Here is a 27,570-nt window from a genome sequence, read left to right on the forward strand (position 1 = left end):
TTCCTCTCTCTCAAATAAGAAAATAAATAAAATATAAAAAAAAAATAGGTCCAGCAAAATATCTTCTTTTTTGAAAAATATAATGTTTCCTGGTGTCACTAAACCCTCTAACTATTGAGTCAAACTTAAAAACAAAGCAGTTGAACCTTCAAGAAATAACAAAATCAGCTAAAATATACATTAAATCATAAGAAATCATACCATGGAAGAAGTTCTCTTTAACTGTGCAGTAGCCATCCTCTGATATTTTCTTTAATTCAACCTTGTAAAACAAATGCAAACTTTAACTTCAGATCTTTTTTTTCCCCCTCTCTCTCCAGGCTGACCAGGAATTCACTATGTAGTCTCAGGGTGGCCTTGAACTAACAGCAATCCTCCTACCTCTGCCTCCTGAGGGGTGAGAATAAAGGCGTGCACCACCATGGCCGGCTTTTTCTTTTTCTTTTTTAACATCTCTAACAGTCTACTTTATTACAAATAAAGTGAGAAAGAATTTTGTCTTAATAATTTGAGAATTTTACTTAAAATGGAATCTTCAAAAATGTGAAGGTGGGGGCTGGAGAGATGGCTTAGCAGTTAAGGCACTTGCCTGCAAAGCCTAAGGACTCAATTTGATTCCCCAGATCCCACATAAGCCAGATGCACACGGTTGCACATACATCTGGAGTTCATTTGTAGTAAAATATATATTAAAAAAAAAAAACATGGGCTGGAGAGATGGCTTAGCGGTTAAGCGCTTGCCTGTGAAGCCTAAGGACCCCGGTTCGAGGCTCGGTTCCCCAGGTCCCACGTTAGCCAGATGCATAAGGGGGCGCACGCGTCTGGAGTTCGTTTGCAGAGGCTGGAAGCCCTGGCGCGCCCATTCTCTCTCTCTCCCTCTATCTGTCTTTCTCTCTGTGTCTGTCGCTCTCAAATAAAATAAATAAATAAAAATTTAAAAAAAAAAAACATGAAGAGGGCTGGAGAGATGGCAGTTAAGGTGCATGCCTACAAAGTCCAAGAACGCATGTTCCAATCTTCAGGTCCCATATAAGCCAGACACACAGTGGCAAGCAGTACAATGTCGCACATGCGCACAAGAGGGCGCAGTTGGCTGGCATTTGTTCGCATCAGCCCAAGGCCCTGGCGCGCCCATTCTCCCTCCCTCAAAAAGAAAAGACAGAGACACACGAGGAAAAGCCGGGCGTGGGGACGCACGCCTTCAATCCCAGCCCTCGGGAGGCAGAGGTAGGAAGATCGCCGTGAGTTGGAGGCCAGCCTGAGACTAAATACTGATTTCCAGGTCAGCCTGGGCTACCTCGAAAACAAAAAATAATAAGTAAATTAAAATTTAAATTAAAAAAAAAAAAAAACACGGAGAGGCGCGGGCTGGGCTGAGGCCGGGGCGCGAGTCCTCAGGGGGCCTCGTCAAGATGGCCGGGCGTTGGCTCGCAGCCCGTGGCCGGCGCGCGCCCGCCACGCGTGTGGAACGCGTAAACGACGTCTTCAAAACCCCCAAGACAAGAAGACGGCCGTGAGCTGACAGAAACGACACCGAGGGGCCACCCGCGGTGTGAAAAGGCGAGCCAGACTGAGACGCCGTCTACCTGTCCACGTCCGAGGGGCTCGCCCGCCGCGAGCAGCACAGCGAGCGTCGACACCACACGGCACGCGCTCTGCCCCGCGCGCATGCGCGCCGCCGTCGCAGCAACCGCCGTCCCCGCCTCGCGCTGCGCGGGGCACGCCGGGAAGCCGACTCGACGCTGCCCTGCGGCGCCGCCCGGGGAAGGTGTGCGGAGCCTTCCAGCGATACCGCGGTCCTCCCAGACGTCGTTGATTGGGTCCCCACTGTGTCTGATTGTTTCCTGACTGCACCGTCTTGTGGGATTCAGGAAACCATTGTTCCGCCAGACTCCAGATTTGATACTAGTTGGTTGGTTGTTTATTGAGGCAGGGTCTCACTGCAGTCCCAGGCTGGCCTCGAACTCACAGCCATACTCCTACCTCTGCCTCCCTAGTGCTGGGATCCAACATGTGCACTACCATGCCCAGCCATACTTAGATTATTTATTTTATTTATTATTTTTGTTGGTTTATTTTCGAGGTAGGTGTCACTCTAGCCCAGGCTGACCTGGAATCCACTATGTAGTCTTAGGCTGGCCTTGAACTCTCAGTAATCCTTCTGCCTCTGCCTCCTGAGTGCTGAGATTAAAGGTGTGTGTGCCACCACACCTAGCCCAAGTGTGTGTGTGTGTGTGTGTGTGTTTCAATATATTTTGTTGATTTATTTATTTGAGAGAGGCAGAGATAAAGAGGCAGACAGTATGGGTGTACCAGGCTTCCTGCCACTGCATGGGAACTCCAGATGCATGTGCCACTTTGTGCATCTGACTTTATGTGGGTACTGGGGAATGAAATTCATACCATCAGGCTTTGCAAGCCAGCGCCTTTAACCAGTGAACTCTCTCTCCAGGCCCCTCCCAAATTTTTATAATGGTTAAGCAATATTGTTATAGCAGAAGAAAATAATAAAAGTCATTAAATAGAAATCATGCAGCCACTTGTGGTGGCACACACCTTTAATCCCAACAATCGGGAGGCAGATGTATAAGGGTCGCTGTGATTTTGAGGCTACATAGTGAATTCCAGATCAACTTGGGCTAGAGCAAGACCCTACCTCAAAAAACCTAAATAAATAAATAAAATAACGATGCAATCTGAGTCCTCATGACGTTTATAACTTAAATATTTTCTTCCATCAGAATTGCCATAGTCCTTCACTAGCATAGTATAATTAACTGACTCATTAAAAGGTATAACAGTTACCTAAGAAAAACTTGAAAGAATGAGATGTAGACCGAAATTTGAAATGACAGATTTATTAAGCATTTTTTGGTATCATATCACAAAGTATTGGAAAACTCAAAGAGTATAAAATACAACAATAACAAACATCATTGTCCCATAGGGACTGTCATATACTTATGCCTATAGTAAATTATATTTTTATTACTAAGAGAGACTTTATTAGATTAAAAGAAGGAAGTGCGGAGAGCACTTGCTATATGAATGGCAGGATGGAATATAGAGCCCTCTATTGTACATTATTAATTTGTTTTGCAATCTTTCTTCAGAAATAGACAAAGTTATAAGGAGGTAAACTATTTTCTACTTAGTCTTATAAATATACATTGATCCTAACACATCATTTCTTCTGGGCATAGCAGATAAAATTAAGAATATTTCATCTTCTTGTCTTGTTACAAAATGAAAAAAAATCTTCTAGATTTCTGGGTAAGAGCAGTAACTAGCAATCCCACAATGATTTGCACTATTTCTTGCCATCCGAATGTATCCTTCTTCACCAAAATGGAGGCCCCAGCTTTAAAAAGAACACAAAATTATAAATGAATATAATAAAATCATGTTATCAGTCCTTTCTTTTTTTTTTTTTTTTTTTCCAGGTAGGGTTCCACTCTAGTCCAGGCTGACCTGGAATTTATTATGTAGTTTCAGGGTGGCCCTGAACTCAGTGATCCGCCTACATCCGCCTCCCAAGTGCTGGGACTAAAGGCATGCACCACCACGCCTGGCATTATCAGTCTTTTAGTTGCAATTTTTTTCCCCCTAAAGTGATATTTGGGGCTTGGGAAATGGTTCAGTGGTTAACGGTTCTTTTTCTTTTTTTAATTTTTATTTATTTGAGAGACAGAGAGAGAGTCAGAAAGAGAGAGAGAGTGTATGGGCATGGTAGGGCCTCCATCCACTGCAAACAAACTCCATTGCACCACCTTGTGCATTTGGCTTACATGGGTCCTGGGGAATCCAAACAGGGTCCTTTGGCTTTGCTGGCAAGATCCTTAACAACTAAGCCATCCCTCCAGTGGTTAAAGGTTCTTGTTTGCTTGCAAAGCCTGATGGCTGTGGTTCAATTCCCTACCCACCCACATAAAGCTGGATGCAAAATGTGCTGCAAGTGTTTGGCGTTTGTTTGCAGTGGCAAGAGACCCTGGTGCACTCATATACACACGTACTCACAAATAAGTAAATATTAAAAAAAAAATAGGGGCTGGAGAGATGGCTTAGCAGTTAAGAAGCATGCCTGTGAAGCCTAAGAACCCAGGTTTGATTCTCCAGTTCCCACGTAAGCCAGATGCTCATAGTGGCACATGCGTCTGGAGTTCATTTGCAGTGGCTAGAAGCCCTGACATGCCCATTCTCTCTCTCTGACTGTAATAATTAAATAAAAATAAAATATTTTTAAAAAGTAAAGTGAGGTTACATAAAAAGCTACAAGACAAAATTAGAATGAAGTGCCGGGCATGCTGGCCCATGCCTTTAAGCCCAGCACTTGGAACGCAGAGGTAGGCAGATTGCCATGAGTTCAAGTCTGCCCTGAGACTACATAGTGAATTCCAGGTCAGCCTGGGCTAGAGTGAGACCCTACCTTAAAAAACAAACAAACAAACAAACATTAGAATGAACACATATAATAATTTCCCCAGGAACTTAATTAATTTAATTAATCTTTTTTTTTTGAGGCAAGACTAACAGGCTGGCCTTTATTTTTTATGCAAGAGAGCGAGTATGTGTGTGTGTAAAAGAGAGAATTGACATGCCAGGGCCTCTAACCATGCTATCAAACTCCAGATGTGTGCGTCACCTAGTTCACACTTACATCACCTTGTGTCTGGCTTACATGAGACCTGGAGAGTTGAACATGGGTCCTTAGGTTTCACAGGCAAGTGCCTTAACCACTTTGCCTTCTCTCCAGCCCCAGTATGGACTTTCTTTTTCTTTCTTTTCTTTTCTTTTCTTTTCTTTTTCTTTTCTTTTTCTTTATTTTTATTTTTTTTTTTTTTTTTTGGTTTTTCAAGGTAGGGTCTCACTCTAGCTCAGGCTGACCTGGACTTCACTATGTAGTCTCAGGGTGACCTCAAACTCTGGGCAATCCTCCTAAGTGCTGGGATTAAAGGCCTGTGCCACCACTTCTGGCTCTATTTTCTTTTCTTTCTTCTTCTCTTTTTTTTTTTTTTTTTGAGATAGGCTGGCCTCATACTCACAGCAAGCCTCCTGCTTCAGCCTCCCAAGGGCTGGGATTACAGGCATGTCCACCACAACACAACACTCACACCTCAGGAAAAGAATATAAGATCCATCCAAGTCCCTTACTGCCCCTACTTTTTTGTTGTTGTTTCAAGGTAGGGTCTCACTCTAGCCCAGGCTGATCCTCCTATCTCTGACCCCTGAGTGCTGGGATTAAAGGCATGTGCCACCATGCCCGGCGTGCACTTCCATAAGGAAAGTATGTTATTTGTTTGTTTCTTTTGATTTTTTGAGGTAGGGTCTTGCTCAAGCCCAGGCTGACCTGGAATTCACAATGTAGTCTCAGGGTGGCCTCAAACTCATGATGAGCCTCCTACTTCTGCCTCCTGAGTGCTGGCATTACAGGCATGTGCCACCATACCTGGTTTAAGATTTTTATTTATTTATTAGAGATAGAGGGAGAGAGAGATAGAGAGTGAGAATGGGCATGCCAGGGCCTCTAGCCACTGCAAATGAACTCCAGACGCATGTGCCACCACGTGCATATGGTTTATGTGGGACATGGAGACTCAAACCTGGGTCCTTAGGCTTTGCAGGCATGCACCTTAACCGTTAAGCCATCTCTCCAGCCCAAAATATATATACATATTTTTTTTAAAAAGGCAAGCCAGGTGTGGTGACACACACTTTTAATCCCAGCACATAGTGAGCCACAACACCCAGCTAGTTTTTTGCTTTTTTTTTTTTTTTTTTCTCCTGAGGTAGGGTCTCCTAGCTTAGGCTGACCTGGAATTCACTATGTTGTCTCAGGGTGGCCTCGAACTCACAGTGAATTCCAGGTCAGCCTGGGCTAGAGAGAGACCCTACTTTGAAAAACAAAACAAAACAAAACAAACAAAAAACAAGATAATCATGAAAATAGAGATGAAGGCAGCATAGTAAGTAGAGAAATGGAACATTTAGAAAGTAATTTTGTAAAAGCTGTAAATGGTTATCATTAATATAATGATGATTACCATCCTAATCCCAAAAGTACTTTTTTTTTTTTTTTTTGATTTTTGGGGTAGGGTCTGGCTCTAGCTCAGGCTGACATGAATTCACTATGTTGTCTCAAGGTGGCCTTGAACTCAGCAATGCCTCCTACCTCTGCCTCCCAAGTGCTGGGATTAAAGGCGTGCACCACCATGCCCGGCCCAAAAGTACGTTTTTGATGCACCCTGACTTAATTAAATAGGCATTCATGTACAAATATATATTACCTGTTTTTCACAAGCCAGTAGTCTTTACCATTAAGGTTACCATAGCCAACCACCAGTACACCATGATTCACTTTGTCAGTACAGGAAGGGTCATCGTAAACACCTGCGCATAAAATACAGATGGGAAAGAGATGAGTTCCACGTGACAACAAAAGACATTTGAAAATTCTAGATTTGGGGAAAGTCATCCTCGTCCACTAAGGGCACAGCTTCCTGGAGGCACACACGTGGAGCGGTGAGGGAGGAAAGGAACACCCTCCTAGCCAGCCAGATCAGCTTAACCAACCCTGGTGATCAATGGGGTGACAGACATCAGACGTCGCAGCCAGATTGCCCTCACATCCTAATCTCAGTATTTGGGAGGCTGAGAATAGGATCCCCATGAGTTCTAGGTAAGCCTGGATTAGAATAACACTGCATAAAATAAAAAAAAAATTAAAAAAGAAGAAGAAGAAAGAAAAACAAACAAATAAGGCACCCATAGGATGATACATTCAAGTGATTTGCTGAAATTTACAGGAACCAAGGTGAAGAGAACTTGGTAGAAGTTGGTAGGGACAAATTTCTAGTCCAGTTCAGTCTGTCTTTTTATTCTTTTTTTTTTTTTATTTTTTTTTTAAGTATTTTTATTTATTTATTTACTTGAGAGCGACAGACACAGAGAGAAAGACAGATAGAGGGAGAGAGAGAGAATGGGCGCGCCAGGGCTTCCAGCCTCTGCAAACGAACTCCAGACGCGTGCGCCCCCTTGTGCATCTGGCTAACGTGGGACCTGGGGAACCGAGCCTCGAACCGGGGTCCTTAGGCTTCACAGGCAAGCGCTTAACCACTAAGCCATCTCTCCAGCCCTGTCTTTTTATTCTTGACAAGGGTCGTTACGTAGCCCCAAGCTGGCCTCAAACTCTTGCCTTCTAGGATTATGCGTGAGAATCACCAAGCCTGGCTACCTACTTGCCTGCCTTCTATGCACATCCAGTAAGAAGGTCTTGCTCTTACTGTGCAATGGTCCAAAATCATCTCCCCTGGCCTCTGATCAGTTGCCTTCCTCCTCGCCTAACAGCCAAAAAAGATTTCGCTGAGACTTGCACCATTACTTCTGTCCTAGCCTCCCCTTGCTTAAAGACTTCATCTTCTCACTACCTTCCAAGGGTTGGAATTACACACCTGTATCCCCAAAGGACCCTTCAAGAGTCTTTCGAGGGCCTAGGTAGCCTTCACCCCCACCCGAGCTTCAGATTCCCAATTCCCATTAGATCCTGCAAATGTCAAGATTGTGCTCGAAGTGCTTCACACAGGGCACAAAAGGCTCACTCCTCTTTCTGCCTGGACAACTTTCATTCTCTGGCAAGATCATGTTCAAATGTCACCTCTGGAACCTGTCACCTAGTAGCAATCATTGACCTCATTCAGCAATCTCTATCAAGTGAATCTAAGCTGAAAACATAAACTACTATAGTAAAAAGTAAAAACTGGGGGCTGGAGAGATGGCTTAGCGGTTAAGCGCTTGCCTGTGAAGCCTAAGGACCCCGGTTCGAGGCTCGATTCCCCAGGTCCCACGTTAGCCAGATGCACAAGGGGGCGCACGCGTCTGGAGTTCGTTTGCAGAGGCTGGAAGCCCTGGCACGCCCATTCTCTCTCTCTCCCTCTATCTGTCTTTCTCTCTGTGTCTGTCGCTCTCAAATAAATAAATAAATAATTTTTTAAAAAAAGTAAAAACTGGGACTGGAGAGATGGCTTAGCAGTTAAGGTGCTTGCCTGCAAGGCCAAAGGACCCATGTTCAACTTCCCAGGTCCCATAAGCCAGATGCACAAGGTGACGTATGCACAAAGTTGCAGGTGCGCTCAACGTGGCACATGTGTCAGGAGTTTAATTACTGTGGCCAGAGGCCCTGGCACGCCAATTCTCTCTCTCTTGCTCTCATTCTCTTGTTCTCACTCTCTGGCATTAAAAAAAAAGGTGGGGGGGAGTTTGTTGGGCTTGTCTCAAAAAAAAAAAGTCAAAACTGTGGATTAAAATAAAAACTCTAAGGCTGGAGAGATGGCTTAGTGGTTAAGGCATTTGCCTGCAAAGCCAAAGGATCCACGTTCAATTCTCCAGGACCCATGTAAGTCAGATGCACAAGGGGGTGCATGCGTCTGGAGTTCGTTTGCAGTGACTGAAGGCCCTGGTATGCCCATTCTCTCTGCCTCTTTCTCTCTCTCAAATAAATAAATAATCTATTACTTTTTACTTGGCTATTTCAGATATATGACAAAGTTCATTTAAAATTTAGGAAGAAAGCCAGGCGTCGTGGCACATGCCTTTAATCCCAGAACTTGGGAGGCAGAGGTAGGAGGATCGTTGTGAGTTTGAGGCCAGCCTGAGACTACAGAGTGAGTTCCAGGTTAGCCTGGGCTAGAGTGAGAACCCCCCTTAAAATAAAATACAAATAATAAAATAAAAAGAATAACATTTAGGAATACATGCTCTAATGACTCAAATTTATATTCAATTTTAAATTCAAATTTCATTATTATTGTTTATTTTTTTCAAAATAGGGTCTCACTCTAGCCCAAACTGACCTGGAATTCCCTATGCAGTCTCAGGGTGGCCTCGAACTCCCAGAAATCTTCCTACCTTTGCCTCCCAAAGGGGATTAAAGTTAAAGGTGTGTGCCACCATGCCCAGCATAACTTTATTTTAATTTTAAAATATATGTAAGGCTTTCTCTCTCTCTCTCTTGCATAAAAGTGGGGGTGTGGGCTGGAGAGATGCCTTAGCGGTTAAAGCTCTGAGAAGCCTAAGGACTCATATTCAACTCACGTAAGCCAGGTGCACAAAAGAGACGCAAGGGGGCCACAGTAGCGCCTGCGCACAAGGCTGCACGTGCGCACAAGGCTGCACGTGCGCACAAGGCTGCACGTGCGCACAAGGCTGCACGTGCGCACAAGGCTGCACGTGCGCACAAGGCTGCACGTGCGCACAAGGCTGCACGTGCGCACAAGGCTGCACGTGCGCACAAGGCTGCACGTGCGCACAAGGCTGCACGTGCGCACAAGGCTGCACGTGCGCACAAGGCTGCACGTGCGCACAAGGCTGCACGTGCGCACAAGGCTGCACGTGCGCACAAGGCTGCACGTGCGCACAAGGCTGCACGTGCGCACAAGGCTGCACGTGCGCACAAGGGGCACCCGCGTTGGGAGTTTGATTGCAGTGGCTGGAGGCCCTGGTGTGCCAATTCTCTCTCACACTTACCCTCTATAACTAAATAAATAAGAGTCGGGCGTGGTGACACAAACCTCTAATGCCAGTACTCGGGAGACAGAGGTAGGGAGGATCGCCGTGAGTTCGAGGCTACACTGAGACTACATAGTTAATTCCAGGTCAGCCTGGGCCAGAGTGAGACCCTACCTCGAAAACACCAAAATAAATAAATAAATAAATAAATAAAAATAAAAGCAAATAAATAAACACCTATGTGCATATGAAAGCCTGGTTTCTGCCAAGGCTTGTGATGAGTTTTTTCCTCCTTTTCTGGCTCCTGGACTGTTCATCTGTCAGCCTCTGATGTTTTTGCCACCAGTAAGGTTTTGTTTTAGCTGTGGCCAGTGGGAAAGGATATGCATGGGCCCTTAGGCCATCTGGATGTTTCCATTCCTCACCCTTTGGCTCCCAGAGTAACCTCCCCTGCCATTCCCCCTTTTTGGTCTACAGACTCTCCTTCACCCTTCCTGAACCTTATAGAATAAATATAAAATTCAAAAGAAAAAAAATGCAACTGATGGCTAGAGAGATGGCTCAGCGGTATAGGTGCTTGCCTATGAAGCCTACGGACCCAGGTTTGATTCCCCAGTACTCACATAAGCCAGAGACACAAGGTGGCACATGTGTCTGGAGTTTGTCTGCAGTGGTTAGAGACCCTGGTATGACCATTCTTTCTCTCTATCTGCCTCCTTTTCTCTCTCTCTCTCCCTCAAATAAATAAAATATTTTTATATTTTATTTTAGTGTACTAGTGTTCAAAAGTATTATTTTATTAATATGAACTAGGTATAAATGGGGCTGGAAGGATGGCTCTGTGGTTAGGGTGCCTGCATACAAAACCTAATGACCTGAGTTTGATTCCCAGTACCCACATACAGCCAAATGCACAGAGCGGCACATACATCTGGAGCTCATTTGTAGCAGCTGGAGGTCCTGGCATGCCCATTCTGTTTGTCTCTCTTCTTTCTCTCTCTACTTGCAAATAAGTAAATTAAAAAAAAAAAAAAACCCTGGGCTGGAGAGATGGCTTAGCGGTTAAGCGCTTGCCTGTGAAGCCTAAGGACCCGGTTTGAGGCTCGGTTCCCCAGGTCCCACGTTAGCCAGATGCACAAGGGGGTGCACGCGTCTGGAGTTCGTTTGCAGAGGCTGGAAGCCCTGGCGCGCCCATTCTCTCTCTCCCTCTATCTGTCTTTCTCTCTGTGTCTGTCGCTCTCAAATAAATAAATAAAAATTTAAAAAAAAAAAACAACAAAAAACCCTGAGTATAAAAAGCTTATGTAAACCGGTTATGGTGGCACACGCCTTTAATCCCAGCACTCGGGAGGCAGAGGTAGGAGGGTCGATGAGAGTTCGAGGCCACCCTGAGACTAGTTAATTCCAGGTCAGCCTGAGCTAGAGTGAGACCCTACCTCGAAAAACAAAAACAAAACAAACAAAGAAAAGCTTATGTAAAATGTTTAATCTATATGTCAGGGCAGCAAAAAAGAAGAAGGTAGATAATGCACTGCTTTTACCACTTCGGTAGAGGAAGAAGGAAGGGTGACTGGCATCTATGGCAACCGACACTGGTCCTCTATTGGCCACAGCTTCTTTCAGGGCATCTTCACTGCCAGAGGGAAGTTCAATGTACCTTGAACATGTCGCAGCACGATTTTTTAAGTCATAATGGCATTTTTCATCCTGCAAAACGAAAGTATAACGTGTACTTCAATTTCCTTTGTACGTCAGCAGTATCAAACAGGGCATGATGGTGCACACTTGCTATCCCAGCACATGGTATTAAGAGTCTCAGAGTCTGGGCGTGGTGGCACACGCCTTTAATCCCAGCACTGGGGAGGCAGAGTAGGAGGATCACCATGAGTTCAAGGCCACCCTGAGACTACATAGTGAATTCCAGGTCAGCCTGAGCTTGAGTGAGATCCTGTCTCGGAAAAACAAAAACAAAAAGAAGTCTCAGAGGTGCTGGAGAGAAAGCTCTTAGCAGTCAAGGTGCTTGCCTGTGAAGCCTAAGGACCCAGGTTCAAGTCCCATGTAAGCCACATGCACAAGGTGGTGCATGCATCTGGAGTTTGTTTGCAGTGGCCAGAGGCCCTGCCTCTCTCTTTTTTTCTCTATCTCTTCAATAAATAAATAAATGAAATATTTCTATTAAAAAAAAAAGTGTCTCAGAAGAACTGGAGAGATGCCTTAGTGGTTAAGGTGCTTGGCAGCAAAGCCTAAGGACAGGAGTTTGATTCCCCAGCACCTATGTAAAGCCAGAGGCACAAGGTGTCTCATGAAGCTGGAGTTCATTTGCAGAAGATAGAGGCCCTGACACACCCATAGTCACACTCTTTCTGCCTCTCTAATAAGTAAATAAAATATTTTAATATAAAAAGAGTCTCAAAGCTCTCTACCTATGCCCCCTCCATCTTGGTCCTCCATTGCAAATCCCAAAATCTAAAACTCGTAAAATGGAGGCAGGAGGATCAGGAATTCAAGGTCATCCTAGGCTACATACTGAGTTCGAGGTCTGTCTAGGCTTCATGAAACCCTGACTCAAAAAAAAAAAAAAAAAAAAAAAAAGCATGGTTGGGGAGATGGCTCAGTTGTTAAGGCACTTGCCTACAAAACCCAGTGATCAGAGTTCAATTCCCTGATACATGCATGAAGCCAGACGCACAGAGGGGCACTTGCATGTGGAGTTCGTTTGCAGTGGCCAGAGGCCTGGCGCGCCCATTCCTTCTGCCTCTATGTAGCTGTCTCTCTCTGCTTGCAAATACATACATCAAAAAAACGCTTTTTGGGCTAACCTATAGCCCAGAATACCTGGGAAGCAGCATTGGGTGTGACGGAGAACGCCCCTCCCATCAGCATTAGGTTTTGGGGTTTGGGATAGAGGTAGAAATAAACAAGGTTTCTTGAGTTTAAGGCCTTATTTTAATGAGAGGGAGAGGGGAGAAGGGAGAGAGACAGGAGCGAGGGAGAGAGAGAGAGAAGGGAGAGGGGAAAGGTGTACTCATCAGAGGACAGGAAAGCCTAAAGGGAGAGAGAAAAGAAGGGAGAGTTTTTTTTTTTTTTTTAATTTAATCAAGGTAGGGTTTCAGGGTGGCCTCAAACTCATGGCAGTCCTACCTCTGTCTCTGAGTGCTAGGATTAAAGGCAAGTACCACCATGCCCTGTTTTTTTTTTGTTGTTTTGTTTTTTAATATTTTATATTTATTTATTTATGAGGAGAGAGAGAGAAAGAAAGAGTGCATGTCATTTACAGGCACCACCCTGTGCGTCTGGCTTATGTGGGTCCTGGAGAATGGAACCTGGGTCCTTTGGCTTTGCAGGCAAGTGCCTTAATCGTTAAGCCATCTCTCGAGCCCTGTTTTATTTTAAACATATATTTTATTTATTTGAGAGAGAGAAAGAGACTGAGAGAGAGAAAAAGAGAGAGAATGGGTGTGCCAAGGCCTCCAGCCACTGCAACGCATGTGCCTCCTTGAACATCTGGCTTACATGGGTCCTCGAGAATCAAACCGGAGTACTTTCTCTTTGCAGGCAAATATCTTAACCACTAAGCCATCTCTCCAGCCCTCTGCTTTTGTTTTTTAAAAAGTATTTTTATTGGCCGGGGCCATGGTGGCGCACGCCTTTAATCCCAGCGCTCAGGAGGCAGAGGTAGGAGGATCCCTGTGAGTTGGAGGCCACCCTGAGACTCAGATATAGTGAATTCCAGGTCAGCCTGAGCTAGATAGAGTGAGACCCCACCTCGAAAAGAAAAAAGAAAAGTTAAGAAAAGCGGGCTCGGACACACCTTGGCTTGGTAGGGGTAGGAAGCTTCCGAATCGATGCCGTTGTTATCGATGATGTACTGGAAAGCCTCGGTCATGAAGCCACCATTACAGCCTTTATTTCCGTATTTCTCAGTGGAACAATCTACCAGGTTCTGGGCGCTGAGAGACACCAGCTGGCCAGTCTTCAGCTTCAGCTGCGCTTCCAGGGCGCCCACGGCACTGAAGGCCCAGCAGGCGCCGCAGGAGCCCTAAGGCCGGGGAGACAAGGTCAGCCAGGGCGGCTCCCTTGACAAAGCCAATGAAGACCTCACATTTCTCCTCTAGGCAAGGTCCCTCCTTGATGTCGATCTGCAAATGGAGCCTAATAGATATCTTCTTTTTAAAAAAATTATTCATTAGCCCGGGTGTAGTGGCGCACATGCCTTTAATCCCAACACTTGGGAGGCAGCGGTAGGAGAATCTCCGTGAGTTCGAGGCCACCCTAAGACTACAGAGTGAATTCCAGGTCAGCGTGGGCTAGAGTGAGACCCTACCTCGGAAAACAAACAAACAAACAAAAAAAGGGCTGGAGAGATGGCTTAGTAGTTAAGGTGTTGGTCTGTGAAGCCTAAGGACCCAGGTTCAGTTCCCCAGTACCCATGTAAAGCCAGATGCACAAGGTGGCGCATGCATCTGGAGTTCTTTCCTTGAAGTGGCTAAAAGCCCTGGCGTACCAGTTCTCTTTATATATCTGCCTCTTCCTCTCTCTTACTCTCTCAAATAAATAAATAATATTAAAAAAAAAGAAAGAAAGAAACTCACAACATAGCTGGGAACACAAGAACAACAAAAACTAGAAAGTAATATGAGAGACTGGGACTCCCTACCCAATTTTGCAACTAGACTTAGAAGAGAGCAGTCTCTAGACTACAGAAGTGGCTACTCACCTGGTATTTCACTTCAGTAACGCACCCCTTCTCTCTCCAGTCCACAGAATCAGGCAATCTCTGGTTAGGGTTTGGCTTGTAGGTGGCATTTCTCTGCCCCTGGCTGGGAACTCTCAGGGAGCTCATGAGTGACATCACTTCTTCACTGGTCTATAAAGAAAGCAAGTACTGGGCTGGAAGGATGGCTTAGCAGTTAAGGTGTTTGTCTGCAAAGCCAAAGGACTTAGGTTCAATTCCCCAGGACCCACGTTGGCCAGGTGCACAAGGGGGGGCATTCATCTGGAGTTCGTTTGCAGTGGCTGAAGGCCCTGACGTGCCCATTCTCTCTGCCTCTTTCTCTCTCAAATAAATAAATAAATAAATAAAATATGTTACTTTTTACTTGGTTATTTCAGATATATGACAAAGTTCATTTAAAATTTAGGAAGAGCCGGGTGTGGTGGCGCATTCCTTTAATCCCAGCACTTGGGAGGCAGAGGTAGGAGGATCGCCGTGAGTTCAAGACCACCCTGAGACTCCGTAGTGAATTCCAGGTCAGCCTGGGCTAGAGTGAGACCCCACCACGAAAAACCAAAAAAAGTAATAATAATAAATAAAATAAAATAAAATTTAGGAAGAAAGCCAGGCATGGTGGGGCACACCTTTAATCCCAGCACCTGGGAGGCAGAGGTAGGAGGATCGTTGTGAGTTCGAGGCCAGCCTGAGACTACATAGTGAATTCCAGGTCAGCCTGAGCTCAGGGTAAGACCCTACCTCAGAAAACCAAAACAAAACAACAACAACAAAAAAGAATTGCACATGGGGCTATAATTTAAAATATTTTCTTATTTATTTATTTAAAAGAGAGAGAGAATGGGCATGTGCCAAGGACGCTAACCACTACAAACAAACTCCAGATGCATGTGCCACCTTGTGCATAGGGATGGTATTTTAAAACAGAAAAACTTAGAGGTAAAAGAATCGCCCTGAGTTCAAGGCCACCTATGAGAGTACATAGTGAATTCCAGGTCAGCCTGAGCTAAAGTGAAACCTTACCTGGGGGGAGGGGGGGGAAACAGGTCTGGAGAGATGGCTTAGTGGTTAAGGTCCTTGCCTGCAAAGCCAGAGGATCGAAGTTCAATTCTCCAGAACGATGCACAAGGGACACATGTGCCTGGAATTGGTTTGTAGTGGCTAGAGGCCCTGGTGAGCTCATTCTCTCTCTGTTTCTCTTCTCTTTCTCTCTCTCTACTTACAAATAAATAAATAAAAATTAAAAATTATTTAAAAATTAAAACAAAAGAGATAGGTATAGATATGTAATTTTTAAATTTATTTTTATTTTTTTGGTTTTTCCAAGGTAGGGTCTCGCTCAGGCTGACCTGGAATTCACTATGTAGTCTCAGGGTGGCCTCAAACTCATGGCAATCCCCCTACCTCTGCCTCCTGAGTGCTGGGATTCAAGGTATGCGCCATAATGCCCAGCTTCATTTGTTTATTTTTTATTGAATTGTTTGAGAGAGAGAGGCAGGAGAGAGTATGGGCATGCTATGGCCTCTTGCTACTCCAAAGAACTCCAGACACATTCACCACTTTGCACACCTGACTTTATGTGGGTCCTGGGGAATCGAACCCAGGTCATCAGGCTTTGAAAGCAAGCACCTTTAATAGCTGAACCATCTCTCCAGCCCAATAGTAGTACAGTTTTTAAAAAAATATTTAATTAATTTATTTACTTGAGAGAGAAAGAGGCAGATAGAGAAAGTGAGAATAGGTGCACCAGGGTCTCCAGCCACTGCAAACGAACTCCAGACACATGTGCCATCTGTGCATCTTGCTTACATGGGTCCTGGGGAATTGAACCTAGGTCCTTAGGTTTCCCAGGCAAGCACCTTCACCACTAAGCCACCACTCCAGCCCCCATAGTACAGTTTTGTAGGGTAGAAAAGAATTCAGAAACTGAGCTGAATTGCAACTGATAAAGAGAGAGCCTATTATGAAAAGGATCAGTGTTTGATCTTCAGCACCACAAAAAAAGATGATTATTTATGATATTAAGTGCCCATATGCTGCCAACTAAGAAAGGCTGAATCACCAACTTAAGACTCAGGGAAATGTCGTGTAAATTATTATGAAGGACTTAGAAAGCACTTGCTAGAACTCAATAAATAAGAGCAAGGGATGGGGATATTTGGGAAGATAAGCAACATGAGTATTCTGGGAGTTCCAATCTGTCTCTAGAGAAAGGATCTGGGTCAGCTGGAGGGTAGCCCTATAAATCCAGCGCTCTGGAGGTGGAGGCTGGAGGACCAGAAGTGAGTTCCAGGTCATTCTCAGCTACATAGAGACTTTGAGGGCAGCCTGGGCTAAACGAGACCCTGTCAAGGAAAGCAAGGAGAAAGATTGAGATTGAGTAAGGAAAATGGCCAAAGTAGGTCTAAGTAAGAAATTGTTTGGGCTGGAGAGATGGCTTAGCGGTTAAGCGCTTGCCTGTGAAGCCTAAGGACCCCGGTTCGAGGCTCGGTTCCCCAGGTCCCACATTAGCCAGATGCACAAGGGGGCGCATGCGTCTGGAGTTCGTTTGCAGAGGCTGGAAGCCCTGGCATGCCCATTCTCTCTCTCTCCCTCTATCTGTCTTTCTCTCTGTGTCTGTCGCTCTCAAATAAATAAATAAAAATTAAAAAAAAATTGTTTTCTAGTTTTGTAGGCGAATGGATATACTCTCCCTTTGGCAGTGGGGAGAAAACTAGGCATTGGACCCAGGGCTTCACATGCATGCCAGGCATACACTCTGCCAATAGGTTACAATAGGTTACAGTCCTGCATCCTTTGTTTTTGTTTACCTTCAAATTGCTTTGGGGGGCAGTTGTGGTGGTACGTGTCTTTAAATCCAGCAGAGATAGGAGGACCGCTGTGAGCTTAGGCCAGCCTGGGACTACAGAGTGAGTTCCAGGTCAGCCTGGGCCAAAGGGAAACCCTGCCTCAATAAAAGGGAGGGGGCTGGAGAGATGGCTTAGTGGTTAAGGTGCTTGTCTGCAAAGGCAAAGGACCCAGGTTCAATTCCCCAGGACCCATGTAAGCCAGATGCACAAGATGGCACATATGTCTGGAGTTCATTTGCAGTGGCTGGGAACCCTGGAATAGCCATATTCTCTCTCTCTCTCTCAAATAAATAAAACTGAATAAAAATTAATTTCCCGAGTGCTGGGAGTAAAGGTGTGCACCACCACACCTGGCGAATAAAAATAATTTAAAGAGCCATATTGCTTTTGGGGACACAGAAATCATCCCAGATTTGAAAGTAGAACTATTTGTAATCCACCTACCATGTCTCCCAAGTGGTTCATGGCAAGATCATATGAATGCATTCCCATTGAATGTTCCAGATTGTGAAGCATCACAAACTTTAGATTCTTTTCCCAGATTAGCCGGCGTGCTACCTCTTCATTCTAAATGTGAGGAAACAAAACACAGATGTGCTCAGTGACGAAACAGCATTGCACAAAATATCTGTTAACTGTGTGAATAAATGAATAGATCCAATATGACTGCTAAATCACATAATAATCATGATTCTTGCTCTTCATTTTACATAGCTATTAATATAGAATGAATTTCCATCTTTTTTATTTTATTATTTATTTAGTTATTTGACAGAGAAAGAGAAAGAGAGAGAGAATGGGCGTGCCAGGTGTTTGTGCTCCCTTATGCATCTGGCTTATGTGGGTCTCGGGAAATTGAACCTGGGTCTTTTGGCTTTGCAGGCAAATGCCTTAACCACTAAGCCATCCCGCCAGCCCGAATTTCCTTCTTTTGTAAAAAAATATTTTTATTTATTTGCTAGCAGAGAGAGATAGAGAAAAGAGAGACCGACAAAGACAGTAGGCACGCCAGGACCACCAGCCTCTGCAAATGAACTCCAGATACATGTGCCACTTTGTGTGTCTGGCTTTACGTGGGTCCTGGAGAATTAAACTTGGGTTGTTAGGCTTTGAAAGCAAGTACCTAAATCTCTAAGCCATCACCTCAGCCTTCCTTCTTTTTATTTTAATATTGTTATTTATTTATTTGAGATAGAGAGAGAGAGAGAAAGATAGAAATTTCAGGACCTCCTGGCACTCCAAACAAACTCCAAATGCATGAGCCACTTTGTGCATCTGGCTTTACATGGGTACAGGGGAATCAAACTAGGGCCATCAGGTTTTGCAAGCAAGTGCCTTTAACTGCTGAGTCATCTCTCCAGCCTGAATGACCTTCTTTATTTGGTTATTTGCAAGTAGAGAGGGATAGAAGAGAAACAGGCAGAGAGAATCGGTGCACCAGGGACTCCGGCTGCTGCAAATGGACTCCAGATGCTTGGGTCCCTTTGCATAGCTGGCTTTATGTGGGTGCTGGGGAATTGAACCTGGTCATTAGGTTCTGCAGGAAAGCACCTTAGCCACTTGCCCATCTTTCCACCCCCCCCCCCTTTTTTGACATAGGGTCACATTCTAGCCCAGGATGATCTGAAATTCACTACGCAGTCTCGGGGTGCCCTTGATCTCATGGCAGTCCTCCTATCTCTGGGATAAAAGGTGTTTGCCACCATACCCAGCTTTGAATTGCCTTCTCAATATGCAAGAGTTTGCTTTTAGAAACTTGTTTAATGTATATGGTTTATAGTGGATAAATCCAAATCTTTTTTTTCCTTTTTTTTCTTTGACAGGGTTTTGCTCTGTAGCCCTGGCTGGCCTGGTATTCACACTGTAGCCATGGTGGCTTCATACTCACCGCAATCCTTCTGCTTCAGCCTCCAAATCCCCTGAATGGTTACATTATAAGTGTGTGCTGCCAGTTATATTAATATTTTTAAGGGGGCTGGAGAGATGGCTTACCCACTAAGACACTTACCTGGGAAGCCTAAGGACCCAGGTTTGATCACTCAGGACCTGAGTAAGCCAGATGCACAAGGTATTACATGCATCTGGAGTGGATAGAGGCCCTGGAGTGCCCATTCGCTCTCTACATCTGCTTCTTTCTCTCAAATAAATAAATACAATAAATATTTTTAAAGTTTTATTAAGAGGGTGGAGAGATGGCTTAGCAGTTAAGGCATTTGCCTGCAAAGTCAAAGGACCACAGTTCGACTATCCCAGGACCCACGTAAGCCAGATGCACAAGATGGCACATGCATCTGGAGTTTGTTTACAGTGGCTGGAGTCCCTAATATGCCCATTCTCTCTCTCTTTCTGCCTCTTTCTCTCTCAAGTAAATTAATTAATTAATTAAAAAGAAAAGAAAAAAAATTATATATAAAAAAGTTTTGTTAAGGACAGGCCTGGTGGCTCACACCTTTAAACCCAGCACTCAGGAGGCAGAAGTAGGAGGATCATTGTGAGTTCCAGGCCACCCTGAGATTACATACAGAATTCCAGGTCATCCTGGGCTAGAGTGAGACCCTACCTCCAAAACCCCTCCCCCAAAAGAGTTTTATTTATTTATTGCAAGCAAACACACACAGAGAGAGAGAGAGAGAGCGGAGAGAGAGAGCAGAGAGAGAGAGAGTATGTGCATGGCAGACCCTATAGCCACTGCGAACTCCAGATATATGCGCCCCCTTGTGCATCTGGCTTATGTGGGTCCTGGAGAATCCAACTGGGGTACTTAGATTTCCCAAGCAAACTCCTTGAACACTAAGCCATTTCCCCAGCCCTATATAATTTTTTTATTTATCCATTTTGAGAACATGAGAGAGAGGCAGATATAGAGAAAATTTATTTTAATTCACTTATTTATTTATTTGAGAGGGAGGAAGGGAGAGAGAAAGAGAGAGAGAGAGAGAGAGAGAGAGAGGAAGAGGCAGATAGAAAATGGGCGTGCCAGGGCTTCCAGCCACTGCAAACAAATTCCAGATGCATGTGTCATCTTGTGTATCTGGCTTATGTAGGTACTGGGACATTGAACCTGGGTCCTTAGGCTTCCAGGCAAGTACCTTAACTGCTAAGCCATTTCTCCAGCCCTAATTTTGTGGGTTTTTTTAAAAAAATAGTTTATTTTTATTTATTTATTTACTTGTTTGTTAAAGAGAGAGAGAATTGGCGCTACAGGATCTCTAGCCACAGCACATGAACTCCAGGTGCATGTGCCACCTTGTGCATCTGGCTTATGTGGGTCCTGGGGAATCGAACCTGGGTCTATTGGCTTTGCAGACAAGCACCTTAACTGCTAAACCATCACTCCAGCCCTTCACTCTGCTTTTGTTTACTCCAGAACCCTAGCCCATGGAATGGTGTTGCATAGTTAAAATGAGTCTTCCTACCTCTATTAACTAATCAATTTAATCTCTCATAGGTATATCCAGAGACTAACTGAGGCATCTCGGTATCTGATTTGAAGACATCTCACAAGCAAGCTATAGTAATCAAAAGAATATGATACTAGCATAAGAGCAGATACACTGGCCAATAGACTAGACTAGAGAACCCAGAAATAAACTCACGCATTTATGGTCAGTGGATTCTGATACATGCTCAAGTGACAAAACCATTCAGTAAATAGTGTTGTGAAAACTGCTATCCACATGTGCAATCATGAAATCCAATCTCTATCTCACCTCATAAACAAGAATTCCCGAGCCGGGCATGGTGGTGCACACCTTTAATGATAGCACTCAGGAGGCAGAGGATTGCAGGAGGATTGCTATGAGTTTGAGACCGGCCTGGAACTGCAGAGTTCCAGGTCAGCCTGGGCTAGAATGAAACTATGCCTTGAAAAACAGACAAACTAACAAAAAATTGTTCACAGTTCATGTGTAAAAATTCTTCACGGTAGGTTAAAGACTGAAAAACAGGAACTAGAGAGATGGTTCAGGGGTTAAAGGCACTGCTTCCAAAACCTGCAGGCTTGGTTAGCCAAGCCATCCATGTGAACTGGATGTAAAACGTGGTGCATTTGGAGTTCACTGGCCGTGGCAAGAGGCTCCAGTGTGCCCATACATGGGTGCACGCCCCCCTCCACATGTGCAGATAAATACATTTTTTAAAAAAAGACTTAAGGGCTGGAGAAGGTGGTTTAATGGTTGAGGTATTTGTCTGCAAAGCCAAAAGACCCAGGTTCGATTTACCAGGACCCACATAAGCCAGATGCACATTCATGTGGGGTTCGTTTGCAGTGGCTAGAGGCCCTTTCATGCCCATACTCTCTCTTTCTCTCTCTCAAATTAATAAATAAATAGAATATTTTTTAAAACAATATTTGGGCTGGAGGAATGGCTTAGCAGTTAAGGCATTTGCCTGCAAAAGCCAAAGGATCCAGGTTTGATTCCCCAGGACCCACATTAGCCAGATGCACAAGAGGGCGCATGCATCTGGAGTTCGTTTGTAGTAGCTGGAGGCCCTGGGCACCCATTCTCTGTCTCTCTCTCTCTCTTTCTCTCCCTCTTTCTCTGCCAAATAAATAAATAAAAATAAAATATTTTTTAAAAAGGTTTAAGAGCAAAAGGGCTGGGGATATGGCTTAGTGGCAGAACAAATGCTTACCAAAGCACAAAGTCCTGGGTTCAATGTCCAGCACAACAGAAAAAAGCAAAACAAAACAAAAACACCTTAATCATAAAAACCGGAGCCTTATAAAAACCATTAGAAGAGAACACAGGAGAAACCTCTACAGTATTGATCTGTGCCAGTTTCTTGGATGTGATCACAAAAGCACATGAACAGGGCTGGAGAGATGTTTGCCTGCAAAGCCAGAGGACTCAGGTTCAATTCCCCAGGATGCACGTAAGCCAGATAGATGCACAAGGTGGCACAGGTGTCTGGAGTTTGTTTGTTTGCAGTGGCTGAAGGCCCTGGCGTACCCATTCTCAGCACTGGGGAGGTTGAGATAGGAATGCTGAATTCCAGGTCAGCCTGGGCTAAAGTGAGATCCTACCTCAAAAAAAAAAAAAAGAAAGAAAGTCACTCATAGGAGTAGAAGGTAGGACAATGGCTATCCGGTGGTGGAAGGGTGCAAAGGGAAATAGGAGATAATGGTCAAAGGGTGCAAGGTTTCCGCTGGGAGGGGTCACTTGTAATGATCTGTTCATTGCACAGCGTGGTAGCTATGGTGAATGAGAAACAAATATCATACTATTTTACAAAATTGCACAATCCCAGCACTGGGGAAGCAGAGGTAGGAGGATCACTGTGAGCTCAAGGCCACCCTGAGACTCCAGAGTGAATTCTAGGTCAGGCCTGGGCTGAAGTGAAATCCTACCTTGAAAAATAAAATAAAATAAAATAAAATAAATACTAATTGGAAAAAAAAAATTCAACACCGAGAAGGTGTTCTACGTTTCAGGAGCTGCAGTGATGACTTTTGTTCCTCAAATAAGCCAAATGTGCTCCTATTTCTTTTTATTTATTTTTATTTATTTATATTTATTTATTTGAAAGAGAGAGAAATAGCCGGGCGTGGTGGCGCACGCCTTTAATCCCAGCACCTGGGAGGCAGAGGTAGGAGGATCGCTGAGAGTTCGAGGCCACCCTGAGACTACATAGTTAATTCCAGGTCAGACTGGACCAGAGTGAGACCCTACCTCGAAAAATCAAAAAAAAAAAAAAAGAAAGAAAGAAAGAGAGAGAGAGAGAGAGAGAGGGAGAGATAGAGTATGAGTACGTCAGGGCCTCCAGCCACTGCAAATGAACTCCAGACACATGTGCCCCCTTGTGCATCTGGCTTATGTGGGCACTGGGGAATTGAACCTGTGTCTTGAGGTTTCGCGTGCAGACGCCTTAACTGCTAAGCTATCTCTCCAGCCCGCCCTCCATTATTCTGCTTGTTTCGTGGTTTCTGTCAGCTCTGTGCTCAAGTGTCACCTGATTTGCAGGGATTTCCCGTGCATGTATCATGTCCTGCAGGCTTCCCAGTGTCTCACCATCCACCCACCATGCCACCGCCTCCTTCCCCTAGCCCTGGTTCCCCCACTTTAATGATACGGCTCCATGGCAACAGGACTCTGCTTTGCTTCCTGCTGTGTAAGTCAGGACAGTAAAGGGCCAGAAACAAGGGCATAGCCTGCTTCTGAAAACGTGATTTTTGTGGGGCAGGGACAAGGGAAAAGAGGGTGCCAACACATAATATATCCACACAAAATGTGTTGTTAATAATAGTAAATAAATAAATAAATAAATAAATAAATAAATAAATAAATAAAAGGGCTGGAGAGATGGCATAGCGGTTAGGCACTTGCCTGTGAAGCCTAAGGACCCCGGTTCGAGGCTGGGTTCCCCAGGTCCCACGTTAGCCAGATGCACAAGGGGGCGCACGTGTCTGGAGTTCATTAGCAGTGGCTGGAGGCCCTGGCGCGCCCATTCTCTCTCTCTCTATCTGCCTTTCTCTCTGTGTCTGTCGCTTTCAAATAAATAAATAAATAATGAACAAAAAAAAAAACGTAAAAAAAATGGGATTTTGTTTTGCTTTGTTTTGTTTTTTCAAGGTAAGGTCTCACTCTACCCCAAGCTGACCTGACACTCACTCGGTAGCTCCTTCAGGCTGGTCTCAACCCCCGGGCCATCCCTCCGCCTCCCGAGTGCTGGGATTAAAGGCCTGGGTCTCTACAAGAGGCTTGAAAACGTGATTTGGAAAGGGAGAGAAAAAGGTACTTGTGTAAAAGCATCTGGCACAAATGGCAATTCCACCTACCTCTTCCTTGTATTGCTTTCCATAGGTTTTCTTCCAGAGATACCAGTGGTGATTCAGGGTGGGGTCTTTGTGCATTTGTGCCATTGCCAGAGAGCACAACACGGGCACCCAAACCAGCCAGCTCATTCTGCCCATGTAAGGGAAAGGAATTGAGAAAGGGAATCTGTTAGCTCTGCATGTGTGGTGAACATATATTTTATTTGTTTTTTGTTTGTTTGTTTGTTTGTTTTGTTTTCAAGGTAGGGTCTCACTCTTGCCCTTGCTGACCTGGAATTCACTCTGTAGTCTCAGGGTGGCCTCGAACTCACAGTAATCCTCCTACCTCTGCCTCCCGAGGGCTGGGATCAAAGGCGCGCACCACCACGCCCAGCTTGCTTGCTTGTTTTGTGAGACAGGAGATCACTCTGTAGCCCAGGCTAGCCTGGAAATTGTATAGCAATCCACCTGCCTCAGCTTCCCAAGTACTGAGATTACAGATGGGAACCACCAAGCCTAGCATGTATTTTCCAAACAGAAAATAGCAAGTCAGAATAATACTGGTAATTTCCCAGAACTGAGTCATGAGGAATGCTTTCATTTATTTATTTGAGATAGAGAGAGAGAAAACGAGGGGGAGAGAGAGAGAATGGATGCACCAGCGCCTCCCACCACTGCAAATGAGTAGTACTTTAAAAAGTGAGTTTCAGGCTGGAGAAATAGCTTAGCAGTTAAGGCATTTGCCTGCAAAGCTAAAGGACCCTGGTTCGATTCCCCAGGACCCATGTAAGTCAGATGCGCAAGGAGGCACATGCATCTGGAGTTCATTTGCAATAGCTAGTGGCCCTGACATGCCCATTCTTTCTCTGCCTCTTTCTCTCTCTGTGTGTGTGTGTGTGTGTCTCTCTCTCTCTCAAATAAATAAAAATAAAGTAAAAAAAATAAAAATTAAAAAAAAAATGAGTTTCAGGCTGGAGGGATGGCTTAGCGGTTAAGGTGTTTGCCTGCAAAGCCAAAGGACCCAGGCTCAATGAAGGATGGACAGGAAAATCTCTGGTCAGCCAGCGGGCACCAATTGCAGTGAACCCTGCCTCAAACAAGATGGAAGGTGAGGGACACTGGAGGATGTCTTTCGACCTCTACATGCGCACACAGGTGCACTCAAACACATACACCATCATACACACTATGTATATGATGTATATGTATGGATAAACTCCTGAAAAATCAGTTTACTGTCTGATTTTTTTGTTTTGTTTTGGTTTTTTGAGGTAGGGTTAGTCTCAGGGTGGTCTCGAACTCACGACAATCCTCCTACATCTGCCTCCCGAGTGCTGGGATTAAAGGTGTGCGCCACGTCAGGCTACAAAGGCTATATTCTTATATCCTTTCTTCCCTGTCCCAGTTTCCCTGAGGGCACGACTCAGTGGGGTTATTAATATTCACTGTGGGGGTATTTTTATTTTTTATAATATATTTTTTTATTGACAACTTCCATAATGGTAAATAATATCCCATGGTAATTCCCTCCCTTCCCCCACTTTCCCCTTTGAAACTCCCTTGTCCTTCATATCCCCTCCCCCTCTCAATCAGTCTCTCTTTTATTCACTGTGGGGGTATTTTTATGTTGGTTAAAATTTAATTTAATTAAAAGAATAATAAACCAGGCTGAGTGTGGTGGTGCACGCCTTTAATCTCAGCACTCAGGAGGTAGAGGTAGGAGGATCGCTGTGAGTTTGAGGCCAGCGTGAGACTACAGAGTGAATTCCAGGTTAGCCTGAGCTAAAATGAGACCCTGCCTCAAAAAAACAAGCAAACAAACAAAAACAGGCACAGTGGAAGGTGCTTATAGACTCAATTGTTCAGGAGGATTGTATAAACCCAGGAGCCTAGGCAACATAGGCGAACCCCATCTCCAAAATAAATAAACAGGGCTGGAGATGCTGTTCTTGCCTAGTAGCATAGGTGAGGCCCTAGATTTGGCCACCCTGAGACTCCAGAGTGAATTCCAGGTCAGCCTGAGCTAGAGTGAAACCCTACCTCGAGAAAACAACAACAACAACAAAAAAAAAAGGCAAAAGGTTCTAATTTATTGGTTTCACATCTTTAGATCATTTTGCTTTTTTAACAGTTTTTTTCAACAAATCAAATATCTGTTTTAAAGAAAGTTTTAACATTAAAACATCATTTCTTGCCAAGTATGCTAACGCACACCTGTGATCCCAGCACTCAGGAGGCAGAGGCAGGAGGATCACAGCAAGCGTGATCTACATAGCGAGTTCCAGGCCAGCCAGGGCAACAGAGTGAATGACCCCTGCTTCAAAACAACAGCAACCAACCCCACACCATTTCTATATTTACTTCAAAGAGAATTTAGCAGAAATCCAGTGGCTGACTCAAACTGGATTCTACTACCTGGGATTTTTGTTTTGTTTTGTTTTTTTGAGGTAGGGTAGCCCTGGCTGACCTGGAGTTCACTATGTAATCTCAGGGTGGCCTCAAACTCATGGTGATCCTCCTGCCTCTGCCTCTGGAGGGCCACCATACCCAGCTTCCAGCTGGGATTTTAAGTGCGTACCTATCAGATTATATTCCAAAGAAAGCCTTATATGTATATGTTCAATCAGATATAAACTTTCAAAACAAGACTTTCAATCAGAAAAGCAAGAGGGAAATTGAGCAACATGATTTTTTTTTATCAGTTTACTTCCTGAAAGCAGAGATTACAAACCTGTCAGGCAGAACCGGATGAAAACATAAAGAATGATTAGAGACCGAACTTGAGAACAAAACCTATTGCCAAGCCAGCTAGTACATACGTGATGGGCCAGAAGAAGATCCCAGCCTAGGAATCCCTGACGCGTTCCCTCCGCAGGGCTGGCAGACAAGCAGGAGTCTGTAGTGGAGAGGATTTTAAACAGAAGTTAGGGTTTGTCACACGAGGTGCCCACAGATGAGGAAGTGAACTTTTGTTTCAGTTTCACTTAAAATCTTCTGGAAAGCTGGCCGCCATGGCTCAGGCTTAAAATCCCTGTCACTCCAAATGATAATTATCTCTCGCTTGTATGCGACCAGAAAATCCTCTGAGCACCCCCTCAAAGTCTGCAGGCTCTGTGCAAATGCTTCCCCAAGGGACAATGAACGACTTTCCCTCTCCTAAGGGGATGAGGGCTCCTCGCCTTTGATCCCAGCACTTGGGAGGTTGAAGTGAGAAGGTCACTAGGAGTTCCAGGTCAACCTGGGCTACAGAGTGAGTTCTGGGTCAGCTTGGACTGGTGTAAGACCCTGCCTCAAAATTAATAATAAAACCGAGCGTGTGGCGCACGCCTTTAATCCCAGCACTCAGGAGGCAGAGGTAGGAGGATCGCCATGAGTTCCAGGCCAGCCTGAGACTACATTGTGAATTCCAGGTCAGCCTGAACTAGAGTGAGACCCTACCTCAAAAAACCAAAAAAAAAAAAAAAAAAAACAATGGGCTGGAGAGATGGCTTAGCGGTTAAGCGCTTGCCTGTGAAGCCTAAGGACCCCGGTTCGAGGCTCGGTTCCCCAGGTCCCACGTGAGCCAGATGCACAAGGGGGCGCACGCGTCTGGAGTTCGTGTGCAGAGGCTGGAAGCCCTGGCGCGCCCATTCTCTCTCTCTCCCTCTGTCTTTCTCTCTGTGTCTGTCGCTCTCAAATAAAATAAATAAATAAATAAAAATTTAAAAAAAAAAAACAACAACAACAAAAAAAAAAAA

The 27,570-nt window shown here is 44.7% G+C and overlaps 2 protein-coding genes across 3 annotated transcripts in view; both read right to left on the reverse strand.

Annotated features, from left to right (window-relative positions):
• Hormad1 (HORMA domain containing 1) overlaps positions 1 to 237 on the reverse strand; it is a 40,335-nt gene extending 40,098 nt beyond the window's left edge. For both annotated transcript variants that reach the window (XM_045138822.1, XM_045138823.1), the window contains exon 1: positions 202 to 237. In XM_045138822.1, the coding sequence (XP_044994757.1) occupies positions 202 to 237 (36 nt within the window). The remainder of the gene's footprint in view (positions 1 to 201) is intronic.
• A 2,715-nt stretch (positions 238 to 2,952) lies between these two features.
• Positions 2,953 to 26,915, reverse strand: Ctss (cathepsin S). The gene is made up of 8 exons (XM_045138448.1): positions 26,653 to 26,915; positions 23,858 to 23,984; positions 17,524 to 17,646; positions 14,219 to 14,368; positions 13,313 to 13,540; positions 11,043 to 11,208; positions 6,285 to 6,387; positions 2,953 to 3,361 (listed from the first exon to the last, which is right to left on the reverse strand). The coding sequence occupies exons 2-8, from the start codon at positions 23,981 to 23,983 to the stop codon at positions 3,262 to 3,264; spliced, it is 996 nt and encodes a 331-aa protein (XP_044994383.1). The 5' UTR covers position 23,984; positions 26,653 to 26,915; the 3' UTR covers positions 2,953 to 3,261.
• Positions 26,916 to 27,570: the final 655 nt, after the last annotated feature.

The sequence above is a fragment of the Jaculus jaculus genome, chromosome 19, assembly GCF_020740685.1.
Source record: "Jaculus jaculus isolate mJacJac1 chromosome 19, mJacJac1.mat.Y.cur, whole genome shotgun sequence".
NCBI lineage: Eukaryota > Metazoa > Chordata > Mammalia > Rodentia > Dipodidae > Jaculus > Jaculus jaculus.

Bases quoted from the DNA above. Each gene is read 5' to 3' on its own strand.
- Ctss (XM_045138448.1), bottom strand. From the start codon at position 23,983: ATGAGCTGGCTGGTTTGGGTGCCCGTGTTGTGCTCTCTGGCAATGGCA. The intron at 17,647-23,857 runs GTAGGTGGAATT...CCTCACATTTAG, and splicing joins GAAAGCAATACAAGGAAGAG to AATGAAGAGGTAGCACGCCG. The intron at 14,369-17,523 runs GTAGGTGGATTA...CTTTCTTTATAG, and splicing joins TGAACCACTTGGGAGACATG to ACCAGTGAAGAAGTGATGTC.